Source organism: Bicyclus anynana, chromosome 17 (genome assembly GCF_947172395.1).
Source record: "Bicyclus anynana chromosome 17, ilBicAnyn1.1, whole genome shotgun sequence".
Taxonomy (NCBI): Eukaryota; Metazoa; Arthropoda; class Insecta; order Lepidoptera; family Nymphalidae; genus Bicyclus; species Bicyclus anynana.
The window spans coordinates 132,693-149,299 of record NC_069099.1 but is presented as its reverse complement, the minus strand read 5'-3'; the positions used below and the strand labels follow the sequence as shown (position 1 = coordinate 149,299).

Genomic DNA, 16,607 nt, shown 5'->3' with positions numbered 1-16,607 from the left:
CCTAGAGTGATCTGACACTGAATTATTCTAACAAAGATTTCGTCTTTGTGAAAATAATTCAGTCATCAGTGTTCCTTAACTTTACAGTAGCATCTCATGTCCTTTAGAACTTGCGTCTTTGTGGAGACTTGCTTTGTGACACCCGGGCAGGCAACGGTTAGAAAGGTGTTTAAAAAAAATTGATTGTCTGTAAAGTCGAATCGTTTTTTTTTTCTTTTTTTTATACTTTGACAGAAAAAGTAACGTTTAGCGAGGCAGATCCTATAGATTAATTGGTCTGAAGGATTTGACAACAAAAACGCCTTGTTTTTAGAAGCCCTAATTAATATTCACTAAATAATGTCAAACTCTGTGGTCAAGCTTCTCAACTGTCAAGATTAGACTCAAAAAGGCTAGAATTCAAAGCCGTAAAGCCAATTTCCAGTTTAAAAGAAAATGTATACGTCAATGTCAATTGTCAAACGCATGTCAAACGTAACAACGTAACCTGCGCTTTGTTTTATCGTAAATAATTTTAGAACTCAAAAATAAATACTTAAATACCAAATGGAAATGTCTGATAAACCGCCAGAGGACAGCTACATATCCGTAGTTGACGATGAGCCGGTGTTCTTCGAGCTACTCAAGTGGGATGCCACGCAATCGCAAAAACAACCGGAGCCTAGGAGTTTGGAAAAAGCAAAAAGTCCTGAGAAAATGGTGCCGACGCAAAGGGACGAATCCGATCCGTTCGATTTGAGTGATACCGCGTTCGTGGATGCTTATCGGCTTTCAAAAGATTTGGCGCGAAATCTTTGTGAGGAGTTAAAGCCAGTTATGCCCGAATCTACAAAGTCTATTGAGTTCTCTGTAGAAAGTAAAGTGAGTTACTAATTATTTACTAATATTAAGGTAATGTGTAAGATTTGTTTGTCGAATAGGCTCCAAAACCACTGGACTGGTTTTAAAAAATCTTTCACCAATTGAAAGCTATATTATCAGCTAGTAGCATAGGTTGTATTTTATCCCCTTATCCGCAACCTCTTATTCATATTAGAATGTGTTCATTGCATGCCATGTTAAGTATTACTGTTTATAGGTCCATATCAAATTTCTGTCTGCATAAATTGATTTAAATTACAGTATATTATATTAGTTATATGTTATAGTGGATATGTGATAGCCTCTGCCTCCGATTCCGGAGGGTGTGGGTTCGAATCCGGTCCATGGCATGCACCTCCTCATTTGCAGTCACCTCCTCAGGTGAAGGAAAACATTGTGAGGAAACCTGCATACCAGAGAATTTTCTTAATTTTCTATGTGTGTGAAGTCTGCCAATCCGCATTAGGCCAGAGTGGTGGACTATTGGCCTAACCCCTCTCATTCTGAGAGGAGACTCGAGCTCTGCAGTGAGCCGAATATGGGTTGATAATGATGATGATATTAGTTATTTAGTAAAGTTTGTGGTTATATACAGGTATTAGCAGCGCTATCGTTCTATGCGACAGGCAAATACCAGAAGTCTATAGGGGGGAAGACTGATCCAAACATCACACAGTACTTTGTGTCCACCGCAGTGATCCAGGTCACGGAGGCCATCAACAATCCTGCTATTGTGAAGAAGTACATACACTTCCCACACTTGAGAAATGAGAGGGAAGTCATTAAGAATGGGTAAGTAGTTTTTATTTAGTGACTAGTGATTTTTAACAGAGATGCCACCTGATATTAAGTGATGAATCCTCAGAATCATTTCACTGCAACTAGTTGCCTTGACTGGTGACAGAAGGGCTGGCTCATTATTTGCAACGAACGTGAAAATGCATGCAGTATTCTTGCTACCATTCTACAGGGGCATGATTTGTATAGCTATTATGATAAGTTAGCTTAAGTACCTTATTGTATTCTTTCTCAATAAAAAAAAAAGTGGTGATGCAGATTTGCAATCTGTAGTGGTACTGAGCTAAGTTTAGTCAGTACAATGTATAACCAAGCAGTGGTGTGCATAAGGTTGTTGATTAGGGTATGCACTAGTATATAAAATTGAGCAAACTGGAAAAATTTGTATTTAATAAGAACTAAGAAGACAACTCTTAGGGTATGCAGTATTTTAATGCATGTATGAAGTGCACGCCACTGTAACCAAGTTCCTCCTATACTAGGTGTGAAATGACTAGAGATTTATACCCTTAATCCTTCTGTACTGAGCATCTGTTCTGTACATTTGATTCCCATAAGTACAAAATATATTTTAAGTTATGTTTAATTATGCTGTGATAGCCCAGTGGATATGACCTCTGCCTCTGATTCCGGAGGGTGTGGGTTCAAATCCGGTCCGGGGCATACACCTTTTCAGTTGTGTACATTTTAAGAAATTAAATATCACATGTCTCGAACGGTGAAGGAAAACATTGTGAGGAAACCTGCATACCAGAGAATTTTCTTAATTCTCTGCGTGTGCCAATCCGCATTGGGCCAGCGTGGTTGACTATTAGCCTAACCCCTCTCATTCAGAGAGGAGACTCGAGCTCAGCAGTGAGCCGAATATGGGTTAATAATGATGTTTATTTATACTAGTAAGGTGATAATAAATAGCTGTGGTTTTCTTCCTACACCTAACAAGTTAGCCTGCTTCTATTTTAGATTGCAACATCATTTATCATCAGATGAGATTGCAGTCTAGGGCTAACTTGTAAAGAATAAATAAAAACTCCAGGTTCTACATGAAGTATGGCATCCCCAACGTGGTGGGCTGCATAGACTGCATGCACGTGCCGCTCGCCCGACCCGGCGATGATCAGAAGAAGCACTTCAATAAGTCCTACCACTCCAAGAAGGCACAGATTGTGAGTACACTACTTGACACTAGCGATTGCTCGCAATCCTCTTTTTAACCCTATATTACATTTAATTTTTCATTTTTTTTCTGATTGTGTAAATGCTGTAAGCTCCGAAGAGCTTAAAAAAAAAAAAAGCAAAAAAGGCGAAAAAGCAAAACAGGCAGAAATAGAAGATACGGGCGAAATGACTCTAGAAGCGTCTCCTCTGGGGCTCAACAAATATACAAGGCTCAAATTGATCGTAAATTCTTTTTTTACCCAACTTCAAAAAATATAAGGTTTACAATTCCACATGCCAGTTTTTTTTAATATTTACTTCATAAGTTCACACTTGTTTACAATGATGCCTGAAGTAACAGCAGTAACTGTTCCAGATCTGCGACAGCCAAATGAACATCTTGAGTGTGGACCCCCAGCCGGGCTCGCTCTCACACCAGGCCATCTTCCACAAGCATGCCGTCCGCAACGACCTCGAGAGCCTCAACTACTCGCGAGAACTGTGCTGGCTCATTGGTCAGTAAAGCTCTTTGACTATAATAGTAGTGGAGCTCTTTAACTATAGTAGTAGTGGAGCTCTTTGACTACCAGTAGCAGTGACTATAGAAGTACAAATAAAGAAAGAAAATACATTTTTTTTAGTGTCAAAAAGAACATCTTATTTTTATATAAATAAATAAATATACTTAAACAATACACATCACTATCTAGCCCCAAAGTAAGCATACAGAGTATGTTATGGGTGCTAAGATAGTTGATATTATAATATTAATATACAATTATGTACTACATATAAATACTTATATAATGTATAAATACACACAGACACTGGAAAACACTCATATTTTCCAGTCGTGGGAATCGAACCCACAGCCGTGGATGCAGAAAGCAGGGTCACTACCCACTGCGCCACGCGGCCGTCAAACATTTTACATAATGTATCTGTTTGTGACACTAAACAGAATGGGTTTATAGCTCAGCATTATTTTCATGCATTGCAAAAATAAAACAATATACTTTGGCGCTGATATTCAGCTGAGACCCATAGTAAAAGTACAGCTATTTGTTATAGACTACTTTGATAATACAAGTATCTTCTTCTTAAAGTGACATATTGAATGTCGGCGGTCTGCTTTCTAACCTTCTCCTTGACCTTCTCCTTGATGGTTAGGACCGTCTTTGGTTCTGTCCACTCCCTTATATTTCGCAGCAAGGATTTCTTCCTTCTAATACACATAAAATATTTTGCTCTTATCCGAGTAAACTACTTTTATTACTCTGTTGGGACTCTTTAGAAACTGATGTTTAACGTTTGGTTTGCAGGCGGGCCGCACTACACGCTGAATTCGTACCTCATGACGCCGGTTGCGAAGATCACGAAGAAGACGCCCATGTCGCCGGAGAAGCACTACACCAACCTGCACGCGCAGGCGCACAGCGTAGTCAAGGAGACCATGCGCCAGCTCAAGTCGCGCTGGAAGTGTCTGCAGGCCACGTGCAACAAGCAGCTCGACCCGCCCACGGTGAGCAAGTTACACCTGATTGTTATATTTATTAAGCTCATAGGTATTATTAGTGCCATGTATCATTAGAACCACCCGGCTAACTCGTGTTTCTTTAACTAGCAGTAAAATTTTGTTTTTAACTTTTTACCAATGCCGCGGCAACCATGGAACGTAAACTACTTTTCTGGGGTGAAAAGTAGTTTACGTGTTAATCCAGGCTATGCCTCTGGGTACATTTAAGCAAAATCAGTTTATTTGTGGCGTGAAGGAGTAGAAAACACACATACACATTTACACACAAAAGAGGTCTGTCACATTACACTTGGGAAAGTTCCTTGTTGAAAACTACATGAAAATAATTCATTGTTGGAGAATTAGAGCTAATTTTAGTAAAATAATGACAAGAGCAGTCTCTCTTGAATAATTGTGTCAGTTTTAAATTCACTGCGAACCTCAATAAAAGATGGATTTAAAAAAGTTCAATTAGATGTGATTTGCAGCATTATTATTAACTATTAATAAATTTTATTCGTTATAAGTGGCCATGACATTTTATGGTCTAGTCACAGCTTGTATAAACAGACCTCCTCTCTCCTGTGTGCCTTGTGGGAGTTTTCAATGTTTTCATACTGTTACTATCGCGTTAATGTAAACGAATTTACGAGTATATGGAATTGAAACAGTTGTGCAGTAGTGCGACTAGATGATGCTGTTTTAATTCCTTAGAAATTTTCGTTAACGTTAGCGCGATCGTTACAGTATCAAACTGCCACTAGTATTGACTGGCCCTGTGTGGTGGTATATCACCAGGTGGGCATGATGATAGTGGCGTGCTGCGTGCTGCACAACGCGTGCTGCGCGCGCGGCGTGCCGGCGCCCGCCATGAGCGGCGCGGAGGAGCGGCTGGAGGCCATGAAGCAGCGCGTGGCCAACGCGCCGCCGCCGCGCGCCGCCGCCGCCGCGCCCGACGCCGCGCGCGCGCGCGCCGCGCTCGTCGACCGCCTGTGGAGCGAGCGCAGGTAACGGCGGGGACCCATCAGTGCGATGCGTTGCGACGTCGCAGCATCGACGCTGTGTCGTTTTCCATAAAGGGGAATAAATAATAAATAAATATACTTAAACGGGACGGGACATTGGCGAAGTCAATTGTACCCAGTTGGTACAGCAGCAAGCCATAAAATAAAAAAAAAAAATAATTGAATCAGACAAAACTGCAGACAGTTACTGACATAGATTAGCATGTCGCTAAGTTGAAGTGGCAATGGGCAGGCCACATAGTTCGAAGAGCCGATGGACTTTGGAGTCCCAAGGTGCTGGAATGGCGACCCTGCACCGGAAAGTTCAGTGTTGGTCGACCCCCCACTAGGTGGACCAAGGACATCAAAAGGCCTATGTCCAGCAGTGGACATCCATCGGTTAATAATGATGGTGATGGGACTTTCGCCCGCCTGAAGGCTGCGTCAAGAGCAAGCGAAGCGATTGTAAAGGTCGAGTGTCAAGGGACTTTTAGGGTTAAATCGTTGCGTTGAAAACGAAGGGGAGGAATCGCTCGCTTTGTGGGGGGTCGATCCACACTGTGCTTTCTATTGCGGGATCGCCATTCCAGCACTTTAGGACCCCAACATCCGACGGCTTTTCGAAATATTTGCTCCGCTCATTGCCACTTCAGCTTTGCGACTCGTTGAGCTATGTCGGCGACTTTGGCTCTTCTGCGGATCTCCTCATTTCTGATTTGCTTATGAAGAGAAACTCCGAGCATAGCTCGTTCTATCGCCTGCTGTGTGACTGAGCCTTCTTATTTTTGCTTAAAAAGTCTCAATCGATCCACTAGATATACATGTCTTTTGTCAACTCCAGGGTAGCCCCAGAATCGAACCCCAAGAAGAGGATGTCGAAGAAGGACAAGCCGGTGGAGCCGCCGCCGCAGCACCTGCACAGCATGCAGCCCCAACTGCAGAGCCTGCACGAGGACCCCAAGCGGCCGCGCATCCTGATGAACAACCCCTACGGCCTGGGGGTGGCCGTGCCGCCGCCCTGGCCGCACTACCCCCAACATCATTAGCGTTACTATAGTACTAGCAGACACCGCGGTTATACCCACATAGTCCCCGTTTCCATGGGAAATTCCATATTCGGCTCACTGCTGAGCTCGAGTCTCCTCTCAGAATGAGAGGGGTAAGGCCAATATTCCACCACGCTGGCCCAATGCGGATTGGCAGACTACACACACACAGAGAATTAACACGTTCGCTGCTGCACTGATATTTCTGTACTTTCCTCTCTCTACAAAAATTTATGTGGTGCGATAAATAAATAAAATAAATAAATCTTGAAGACGCTAGGCGTACGAGGTCCATTGGCCTTTACAGATCTCAAGGGCCAGGGTCCAGATAGGACCAAGACAAAAAGGTCTAATAAGGCAGTATGTATTTCAAAAGATCTGTAAATGTAAGAGATAATTATATTTATTTTATAAACAAACATATGGAATATATTAGAAAATCACATGAAAAAAATATTTTAGGAAATGAAAAATAAAAATCCCTGAAAAGTTTTTGTTTTAACTGTCAATAAATTATTTACATCTTTGTAAAGTTTTATAAATAAATAGTTAAGTCACGGTTATTATTTAGGTATTTCAAGATAAACCCACGGTAAACCTCAGACTTTTTATTAATATCAACATCTGACAGTATTATTTAGAATTAAGTACCAAGTTACAAACAGTCCCCACATTCAAAAATTTTATCCTTTGCATTATAGGTACTTTTTATTTTTATTATGTAAATGATAAATTTTAGATCGATTAATAAGTACACAATTTACAATAATATGAATGAAGTTATCTGTACCTACCACTACCTAGAGTCCTTTTCATGAAAGAAGTCTCGCGGCTAAAACCTGAACTAAAACTGACAGCGCCTACACAAATGACAATATGACCGCCATTACCAAATGACATTAGCGGCGCATCTGAACTTCTTTCATGAAAAGGACTATACTGCTGAAATTCCTTTTATCATGAATGATCTTGTATTTAATTTTTTTATTTGTAGATTATTTGTAAGTATTCTAGTTTATAAGACTGTACAAAATCTCATTACTATAACTAATTATTGTAATTTTTGGAGTTGTAAGTAAAAGTTCCTTTTTTTACTTTGGTATGTTGTTTTATTCTTTTTATTTTTGAAAAATAGTATCTATGTTCATAAACAAGACGAATAAAAGCTTTATAAGTTTTGCCAATAATCATTACATATATAAACATACTTTTAATAACTGTAACAGGTCAAATTCTGTACATTGAAGATATATTGAAAAATTTTATTGGAGGGCATTATATAATCGATACTGTTAGCCAAATTATATTTTCTTTAGTTCAAAAGCATCAGGCTGGGACTACTAAATGAATTCTATATTTATGAGCAGGTTAAACAATAGGTACTTTTTGTCCGCGAATATAAATTCTTAAGGAGATGACAGTTTGCATGGAAAGGCCTTGATTTTTAGTTACATATTTTGTTAAAATTGGTATGTGTCGTAGACCATGTAGTACTACTTATCAAAAAATACCAATATAAATTGAATTTTTAACTCAAAAAGAATACTAAAAATAATGTAATTCAAGATTTTTCAAAATTCTACCCCCATGGGGTTAAAAAGTGGTTAAAGTATTTTTAAAATACTCATGTATTGAGTTATATTTTTGTAAAATGATTAGTGGACTATTTTCTTGTACCTATAGAAAACATGCGAAAACATAAATAAACTATAGGTTGAAAATTTACATCGATTTTCACGCGGGCGTCCGATAGTGACCACACTGGGCTAGTCTTTAGATAAATTTGAAGTGTCTGTCTGTGATTTTAAAAAAGTCACTTGGTTTCGTATTCACTATTTTAATAATTATACCAACCTCTGATACCAAATTACCAAGTTACCAACTGATCAAAAATTCAAAATTATCTTAATAATCTGTGGCTAAATTACTAACCAGCGAGCAAGGAACTTAATTTGGAACCAGCGTGTCTGAAGGAAACCATCGACTATAGAGCAAAATGTATCGATAAGCAACTAAATTAGAAATCCTTATTGAATCCTTACAACATGTACACTTTGGATTTGACAAATGCTATTGCTGCAATTTGTCAAATCCAAAGTGTATTAGAACACAATAAATGTTCGGATATTTATCAGTTAACGTCAAATCGAATGTATTTACTATCCTATTAAGTGAAGTGAATGTGTCGACTGCCATTGGCATGGTTTTTTGTTATTAGAAAACAACTTACACGATTAACGTACGCCCTATTTTTCTGAGTTTGGGAGCTAAGTTGAATTTAAAGATGCAGATACGTATGGTTTTTACACTTTAATATAATGCACCATTTTTCATTTTAGAATAAATGGCTCCGACACGAAAAGTCTCAGTGAGGCAACTTGAAAAGTTGTTAGACTTTGCTTATGCTCACCAGGATGTTGCTATGGGCAGGTATATAGGTGGGCCTTTTGGCAACCCAGCTTCACGACTGGCGTGGGAAAACCTAGGACTCCAACTTAATTCCCTCGGAGACGGGGTGTCTAAAACACCCGATCAATGGCGCAGAGTAAGATATACCACATTATCATAATAAAGTGTTTTTCAGATAGCATGGGTATGGTGACAGTTGCCTTATGACGTACATAATATGTACTAATAGCGTGAATCGCGGCAAACTTTCAAGAGTGAAACGAACTGTCACCGTACCCATATCTGTAAAACACTATAATCTGTTGTTAATATCTAATATATAAAATTCTCGTGTCGCGGTGTTCGAACTTGAACTCCTCCGAAACGGCTCGACCGATTTTGATGAAATTTTTTGTGCATATTCAGTAGGTCTGAGAATCGGCCAACATCTATTTTTCAAACCCCTAAATCCTAGGATAGGGTAGTGGTAGGGTAGGGGTATGGTATAGGGATAGGGTAGGGGTAGGGTAGCGGTAGGGTAGGGTAGTGGTAGGGTAGGTTTATGGTATAGGGATAGGGTAGGGGTAGGGTAGTGGTAGGGTAGTTGTAGGGTAGGGTAGGGTAGAGGTAGAGTAGAGGTAGGGTAGGGGTAGGGTAGGGGTAGGGGTAGGAGTATGGTAGTGTAAGGTAGGGATAGGGAAGAAGTGCAAATAAATAAATTAATAAGTCAAAGCGAAGCTTGAGCGAGTCCGCTAGTATATTATAAAACAAAGTCCTCCTCAGTGTCTGTCTATCTGACTGTTCGCGTTAAACTCAATAGTGCTGAATGGATATTTATGCAGTTTTCACCAATATATAGAGTCTTTGATGTGGAAGGTTTTGATAATTAATTTGTTAGGATTTTGTGTAGATTGATTGTAATATGACGGTAATAATTATTGGAAGAGTCAAGCGTTCTATGAGCTATGAATGCTGTCTTATCCTTGGAGATATGCCAAAACATAGGTGGAATATTTATTGAACTACAAAAAAGTCTGCGATAGTATATATTATGTTCTAACTTTTAAGGTATTTCTTTAGTATTTCTAAAAATTGTTACAATTTGTATAATTAAAAAGGGTTTACATTAATTTACTCGCAGACAAACACCAGCATCTGCTAGTTTATTATTTTATAAATAAAATAAAAATAATTCATACCTGTAAATTTCTTTCATTTTGTAGTGCCCCTACAAAATGAAAGAAATTCATATCCAATAAATGTAGCTAACTGTACTAGAAAGTAAAAAGTAATTATATTAACAATCATTAACAATCGTTATATTAACAATAGTTACTGCAGTGCATCACTGATGTTTGTTGAAGTGCATACAGATGACTTTTATGCTATAATGCAAAAAAGAGCAGCATCAGTTATGCACAGAATGCGCGAGAGCTCCAACAGCATATTAAAAACGCTGGTGGAAAATGGTGGAAATCCATTTATGAAGCACTGGGTGCACTTGCATATGCACTCACGGTGCTTCATAAATGGTAGATACTGTCATTACTAACACACTAACATATTTTAATTTAGTTTTTTTAAGTACCTATAACTACTAATATTACTAACAATAGGATATTAAAATTTAAGCAATTGAATGTAATTTATGGATTTTATAATCTCTACTATATAAAAATAAGTCGGGTTTTCCTTCCTGACGCTATAACTCCAGAACGAACGAACCGATTTCCACGGTTTTGCATTCGTTGGAAAAGTCTCAGGCTCCGTGAGGTTTATAGCAAAGAAAATTCAGGAAAAGGTAGGGGTAGGGTAGAGGTAGGGTAGGGGTAGGGCAGGGTAGGGGTAGGGTAGGGGTTAGAGTTGGGTATGGGTAGTTGCAAGTTTACATCGAGTTTCACGCGGATGAAGTCGCGGGCGTCCGCTAGTCTGAAATAAAGATTTATTATTATTATTATTATTATTATTAAGTTTTAAGTAAAACTATTTTTCAGTACTGGATAGAATTGAAGGCCAAGGTAAAAACAAAGGCGGCAGACACCAGGAGAATGAGCAGGGGCATAAACGGGGAACCCAACCGTCTTGCCCCGTTGGCCCCATGGGAGGAGAGGATTCTTGGGTTGATTGGACCCGTTGCTGAAGGGTCGCCTGATGTTAGGATTTCTCATGATGTAAGTTTTATTTGTATAAAATTATAAAGCAACATTCAGTTTCAATATTTCAACCAGAATTCAAACACAATTTAAAATTAATTTATTTCAAGTAAGCTAAGTTTACGTTTGACTATTTGTAAAAGCTCTACCACCAGTTTGGAAGGCAGGTACTGCCGAGAAGAACCAACAAAAATTTCAACAGTAGCTCTTTTGAAAAAATCTCACAGTATTATAATAATTTACAATTGTTCACATCATTAAAAATTCTTTTAGTTTTATTTCCTGTGTGAAGGTAGAAGCTAATACAATGGCCTCCAAGCATCTTTATGAATAAAATTAAGTGTTCCCGGTCCAGGAGGGCGAAGAGGGGATGGTTTCAAGCAGGAAATTTACCCAGAGCTGCAAAAAATTAAGTGTAGCAAAATTTTCTTATTCCCCAGCAAACTTACTATATGCATTTGGGTCCCACAAATTGATATGTGTTCTAAATTTCCGCTTAATTGGTCCAGACAAAATTGACTGTGGAGGACAGACATTCGAATGTGATCTTACAAGTGATCTTGTAAGAGTTCTGTTTATGTACCCTAAAAAATTATGTTTGGTGTATGTACAGGGTGGCATAATGCATCTTTGCCTAGCCTGGCGAAATGGATGTAAGAAGCTAGAAGTAAGCGTGTAATTGGTTGGTAGTTTTTGGGGTCTATGTTACTTCTAAATTTATGTATCAGGAATGTGACCCCAGTTGATATAAATGTTGGTAGTGATCCAATGTCATTAGTTTTCATTCATCATTTTGAAATTGCATTACCAAGATAGAATGGGTGCTACAAAACCATTTAAACGAAGTTGTGTAATCCGTCCGGTCCTGGGCATTACCATTCTGAATATCAATAGTCAATTACAAGTTATTATTTTTTTTTATAATTAATTATTATTATTACAGAGTATAGGCGACTATGTAGAGGTACAGACAACAGAAGATCAGAAGCACACACCAAGCAATGACCCGTTACTAGCTGAAACTGTGGATTTACTACCGGCTCCAGGGACTGATGCTGTAAGCACTCAGGTCGCTTCATATATTTTCCCTCATACAAGGCATAAAATTAAACTAAAAGTTAAAATAAAATGCAACACTTTTTGTTATTGGGCTTTTTTAGTGTCCAAACAATGGGTGGTCAAGGCGTCGAGAGTGATTACTAGCAGACTGTTTAGGGAAGGAAGGAATGCTATTTTACTCACTTGTGATGTAGCTTTTGATGAACAGACTGACATCTACTAACTATGAACTACCTCCCTGCCATATTTCAAAAAAAGTGTCAACTAGCCTAGTCTAGCCTTGTGTGGTAGAGAAAGAAACTCTAAGCAGAGTCCTTAAGTCCAGGACTCTACTCGGACTTTTTCTTTCTACCACATGATGGACCCAGACCTGTACAGTGAATCCATGGATGGCTGAAATATTTGTCTCTCATATTATCATTAGCAACCCATTTTCGGCTCACTGTTTAGCACAAGTCTCATCTGAGAATGAGAGGGGTTATGCCAATAGTTCACCACGCTGGCCCAATGCGGATTGGCAGACTTCACACACATAAAGAATCAAGAAAATTGTCAGGTATGCAGGTTTCCTTGTGATGTTTTTAATTGCACAAAACTGAAAAGTTGGGGGTCCATGCTTCAGACCGGATTCGAACCCTATCCTATCATGGCTATATATATTTATTCTTTTGTTATATATGTAGTCCTGGGTCCAAGGACTGACAAGTATGTTTGTATGTTTATAGTCAGAAACGGAGGAGTACTACACAGTAAAAGTGGAGCAGCACAGTCCCTCTGACAGGGAGTCACCATCACCGGAGCACAAGCCGCCAATACACACGGAACCGAAGACTGTACCTCGACGGACCTCCACCACTGGACTTAGACGACGCGCGAGATTACGCAGACCTTTAAGTAGTGGTTAGTAAAATTATTTTTTATGTTAGTATGCTCCCGACCAATTTCATGTTGAGATTAAGCATATACGCAGGAGATAGTGGACAAGTATGTGCTTAACTACAGGTGCACTCTTGTGGCGAACGAACTCTTTCGTTCGCCCACTTTAGGTTTGGCCATCTACATCTACATTTTCCATATTTATTTCATACTAGCGGACCCGGTCAAGCTTCGCTATGACTTATGTGCACTTCTTCCCTATCCCTACTCTATATTACTCTACCCCTACCCTACCCCTACCCTTCCCCTACCCTTAACCCTACCCTACCTCTATTCTACCCCTACCCTACTCCTACCCCTTAAAACTCAAACGTTTATATGGGAAATAGAAAAGGGGTGATTTTATGGTTTTCCCAGCTATTATTCTAATTTTTCTCACCTTTTAAACCTTCCCTATACCTCCACGAACATTTCAAGACCAAGATGAGATAAATCCGTTAAGCCGTTCTCGAGTTTTAGCGAGACTAACGAACAGCAATTCATTTTTATATATATAGATTTAGAATGCTGTAAAACGCGCATGCGTAGATACAATGTTTTGCCCAATTCATTACACGATTGTTTCACCATTACATACATTCACCATTCCACACTGCATCACCTATTTAAATTTATATAAAACTTTTATTTTATATCCTTATAAAATTATTATAATCAGTGCAGTTTATAAATAAATCAGTTTACAACATCGCCTCATTCCTATAGATAAATATACCATACATCTTCTTCTTTATTTATTTATTTATACTTTATTGCACAAAACAAAAACAATAACAAAGAAAACAAAAGAAAACATAGAAAACAAGTATGTGCAAAGGCGGTCTTATTGCTTATAGCAATATCTACCAGACAACCTTTGGATAAAGGAATTAATGTAATTAAATGCGGGATAGTGTGCAACAAAAAAAAAAAAAAGAAAAATTATATAATAATAAAAATAGTACATTTATATATACTACATGTAATAAAATAAATAAATATATATCTATATAAATATATATCTTCTTCTTCTTTTTCTCGGGGCTTTTCCGCACTTGGCCACTAGGGGGCCGTTGTGCGTAGGTCCTTCTGGTGCTGGTCCCCGCTGGAGTCACTCCAGCCAGCCGAACTCGCTCCAGAAGCTTAGCAGGCTTATATACCAAACATATAAAACCTCTATGGCGGTACTCTCTATTCCTCTCATAGTCCGATGGGACGGTAGACCGACACGACTGGTGAGAGATCAGCAGGACCGACGGCTTTATTTGTGTGTGTGTATGTTTGTTCCCCCTTTACACTGCGGTTACTGAAACGATTTGGCTGAAATTTGGAATGGAAATAGATTTCACTCTGGATTAACACCTAGGCTACTTTTCATCCCGGAAAAATACATGGTTCCCGCAGGATTTGTGAAAAACTGAATTCCACGCGGACGAAGTCGCGGGCGTCCGTAGTATATAATATAAGTAAACACAAAAATGTGCTATTCACAGACACGCACTCGGTGAAGTAGCTAAATTCAGATCACTTATTGCAGTGATTTTGTAGGCATGTAACATATCTAGTAGTAGAAAATCTTTGGCACTATAATTATATAGTATGTATGTATTTGTACATAGTTCTAATTTTACTTTTTTTCTAGATGTTCTGATGCAACGGCTTATAGAGCTTAAAGAGGAAAAGTTAAGAGTGTCAAAGGAAAGGAATGAAGCCATAAATAGGTAAACAATTTTATTTACCTACTTGACTATTTTTTTTTATACAGACAGATGGGTGTTTTTATAGTCCAGTAAAATAACTGGACTATAAAATCCATTTCTGTTTCACAAATTCTTTTTTTTTTATGCTACTTTTAAGTTTTTGACTTTACTTGTCACCATAACCTGACATATAAGTGTTTGTAAACTAAGCCTACTTTTTTTTTAATTGGACAGACCAGACTCAAACCAATTTAGAAAATATAAATGGGGATTGAACCCAGGGCTTCTCTGTTGAGAACTGCTTTACCACCTGCAGCAGTCAACTTTGATGAATTTGAAGTCACATTTTTTGTTGTGTTGAGGTAAAAATAACTTACTTTTTTCCAGGGTCGGTGATATACTGAGGAAAATTTCCAATAAACTAGATGAATTCGTTTGAAATTGAATCAAAAATGATTAGGCAGAATAATAAGTCAGGTTTACATTTTTGTAACGACTTTATGACGGAGTGTAACTACTAAGGGCGATGCCTTATTAGTGCGTTGCGTCGTCGCAACGGATCGACGCATTGCGCAAGAGGACGATGCACCATCTCAATATATACAAAAGAAATGAACACTGGAATGAAATGAAATTAATTGCTAATATAGAAATCTTTTTACAATGGTGCTGAGGACTCTGAATTAAGTTTGGATACCTATATCTCAGCATCCTCGCTCTGTAGTTCGTTGGATCGTCGCCTGTAAAAACATTTTATTTGACAGCCTCCATAGCGCAGTGATATGCGCGGTGCATTTACAAGACGGAGGTTTGAGTTCGATACCAGGCTGGGCCTTCTTGATTTGAGGTTTTCTTGATGTTGGGTCGAAACCGAAAGGGGTGTGGATTTTCATCCTCCTCCTAACAAGTTAGCTTCCATTTTAGATTGCATCATCACTTACCATCAGGTGAGATTGTAGTCAAGGGCTAACTAGTAAATAAAAAAAAATATTAATGTGGCATGTTATTTAAAATATATGGAAAACGTAACAACGCGACATAACGTAACGCGATAATGGGGCATTGTTCTAATAAGTGAAGTGTGAGCGAGATCATTGTCATATCTATGAAGTAAAGATTTTATATTTACAAGATTTTCATTTATTACCTACCTACTACTAATATATTTCGTCTCAGATTCAAATGGAGTGATATAGTAAAAAATGCAAGATTTTTAGTACATTTTTCATTTCTGTATCGATCTGAAGAGTGGGCCCAATTTCAGAGTTCTTTGACAAAACTACAAATTTCCTTGGTATTTGTGCGTTTGTTTATATTTTACATAATGAAAAATGTCACATTGAATGCTTATTTTAATTAAGAAAGCTAAAAATGTATGAATTTTTTTCTAAATACCTTAAAAAATTGATTTTGAAATTTTATAATCTTATTTATTTTACTAACATCCTGACAATCTTAGTTGTCTACGTATTAATTAGTTAATGTTGACCTGAATTTATTTAGTTAATTTTGATCAGTTTTTTTAGCATTAAAGAAATCACGTAACTTGAGAATTACTAAAAATAGCTTGTTGGTAACTTACGTATTTCCACTAACATACGTCGAGTTAGTGAATAGTTGACTCGTATCAAATTTAATATAAACAATATTAATTTCGTGTAGTACATGGAATAAGGGTCCGAAATATATCGATATCAATTAATAAAAGTTAAGGATTTCTTATGAAACTTAATTTAAATATCACGTATTTTTTCAAATGTCAGAAACGCTGTCGTCCAATTTGTGACGTCACAAACACACTTGATGTACTAAACGTCGAACTAATTGTTATCTAATATTTTTCTCAAATGCTCCATTTGTATGGAATTTATTATAGTGACGTCATGAAACAATTGAAATATAGACTGTCATGGCCGACAGGCGTTTTGGCTCGTATTGTCAAAAACATTTAAAAACTAAAATTTTCATGTAATCACAACTCAAAAAAATATGAAAAAAAAAAATATTAG

General features: G+C 38.0%; 2 protein-coding genes across 5 annotated transcripts; both read left to right on the top strand.

Annotated features, from left to right (window-relative positions):
* The first annotated feature begins 448 nt into the window (after nucleotides 1-448).
* Nucleotides 449-7,482, top strand: LOC112049310 (putative nuclease HARBI1). 2 transcript variants are annotated; one of them, XM_052886642.1, is made up of 8 exons: nucleotides 449-861; nucleotides 1,457-1,653; nucleotides 2,696-2,825; nucleotides 3,194-3,332; nucleotides 4,140-4,339; nucleotides 5,132-5,173; nucleotides 5,297-5,340; nucleotides 6,179-7,482. In XM_052886642.1, exons 1-8 carry the CDS (start codon nucleotides 547-549, stop codon nucleotides 6,381-6,383), a joined length of 1,272 nt encoding a protein of 423 aa, XP_052742602.1. In that variant the 5' UTR covers nucleotides 449-546; the 3' UTR covers nucleotides 6,384-7,482. The 2 variants fall into 2 exon arrangements, with proteins under 2 accessions (XP_052742602.1, XP_023942923.2); XM_024087155.2 differs by having other exon boundaries at nucleotides 5,132-5,340.
* A 906-nt stretch (nucleotides 7,483-8,388) lies between these two features.
* On the top strand, nucleotides 8,389-15,729 carry LOC112049294 (uncharacterized). Of its 3 annotated transcripts, XM_052886645.1 has the most exons (8): nucleotides 8,389-8,501; nucleotides 8,602-8,622; nucleotides 8,723-8,928; nucleotides 10,766-10,942; nucleotides 11,868-11,993; nucleotides 12,709-12,883; nucleotides 14,541-14,619; nucleotides 14,986-15,729. In XM_052886645.1, the coding sequence occupies exons 3-8, from the start codon at nucleotides 8,728-8,730 to the stop codon at nucleotides 15,035-15,037; spliced, it is 810 nt and encodes a 269-aa protein (XP_052742605.1). In that variant the 5' UTR covers nucleotides 8,389-8,501; nucleotides 8,602-8,622; nucleotides 8,723-8,727; the 3' UTR covers nucleotides 15,038-15,729. The 3 variants fall into 3 exon arrangements, with proteins under 3 accessions (XP_052742605.1, XP_052742604.1, XP_023942901.2); XM_052886644.1 differs by having other exon boundaries at nucleotides 8,412-8,622; XM_024087133.2 differs by having other exon boundaries at nucleotides 8,413-8,622; nucleotides 11,868-11,981.
* The last annotated feature ends 878 nt before the right edge of the window (nucleotides 15,730-16,607 follow it).

What these genes read in the sequence shown, in the direction of transcription:
- LOC112049294 (XM_052886645.1), top strand. Translation starts at nt 8,728, where the DNA reads ATGGCTCCGACACGAAAAGTCTCAGTGAGGCAACTTGAAAAGTTGTTA. An exon ending in ATGTTAGGATTTCTCATGAT is followed by an intron (nt 10,943 to 11,867) that starts GTAAGTTTTATT and finishes TTATTATTACAG; the next exon opens with AGTATAGGCGACTATGTAGA. An exon ending in CTGATGCTGTAAGCACTCAG is followed by an intron (nt 11,994 to 12,708) that starts GTCGCTTCATAT and finishes GTATGTTTATAG; the next exon opens with TCAGAAACGGAGGAGTACTA.
- LOC112049310 (XM_024087155.2), top strand. Translation starts at nt 547, where the DNA reads ATGGAAATGTCTGATAAACCGCCAGAGGACAGCTACATATCCGTAGTT. An exon ending in AGGGAAGTCATTAAGAATGG is followed by an intron (nt 1,654 to 2,695) that starts GTAAGTAGTTTT and finishes TAAAAACTCCAG; the next exon opens with GTTCTACATGAAGTATGGCA. An exon ending in CGCCTGTGGAGCGAGCGCAG is followed by an intron (nt 5,341 to 6,178) that starts GTAACGGCGGGG and finishes TGTCAACTCCAG; the next exon opens with GGTAGCCCCAGAATCGAACC.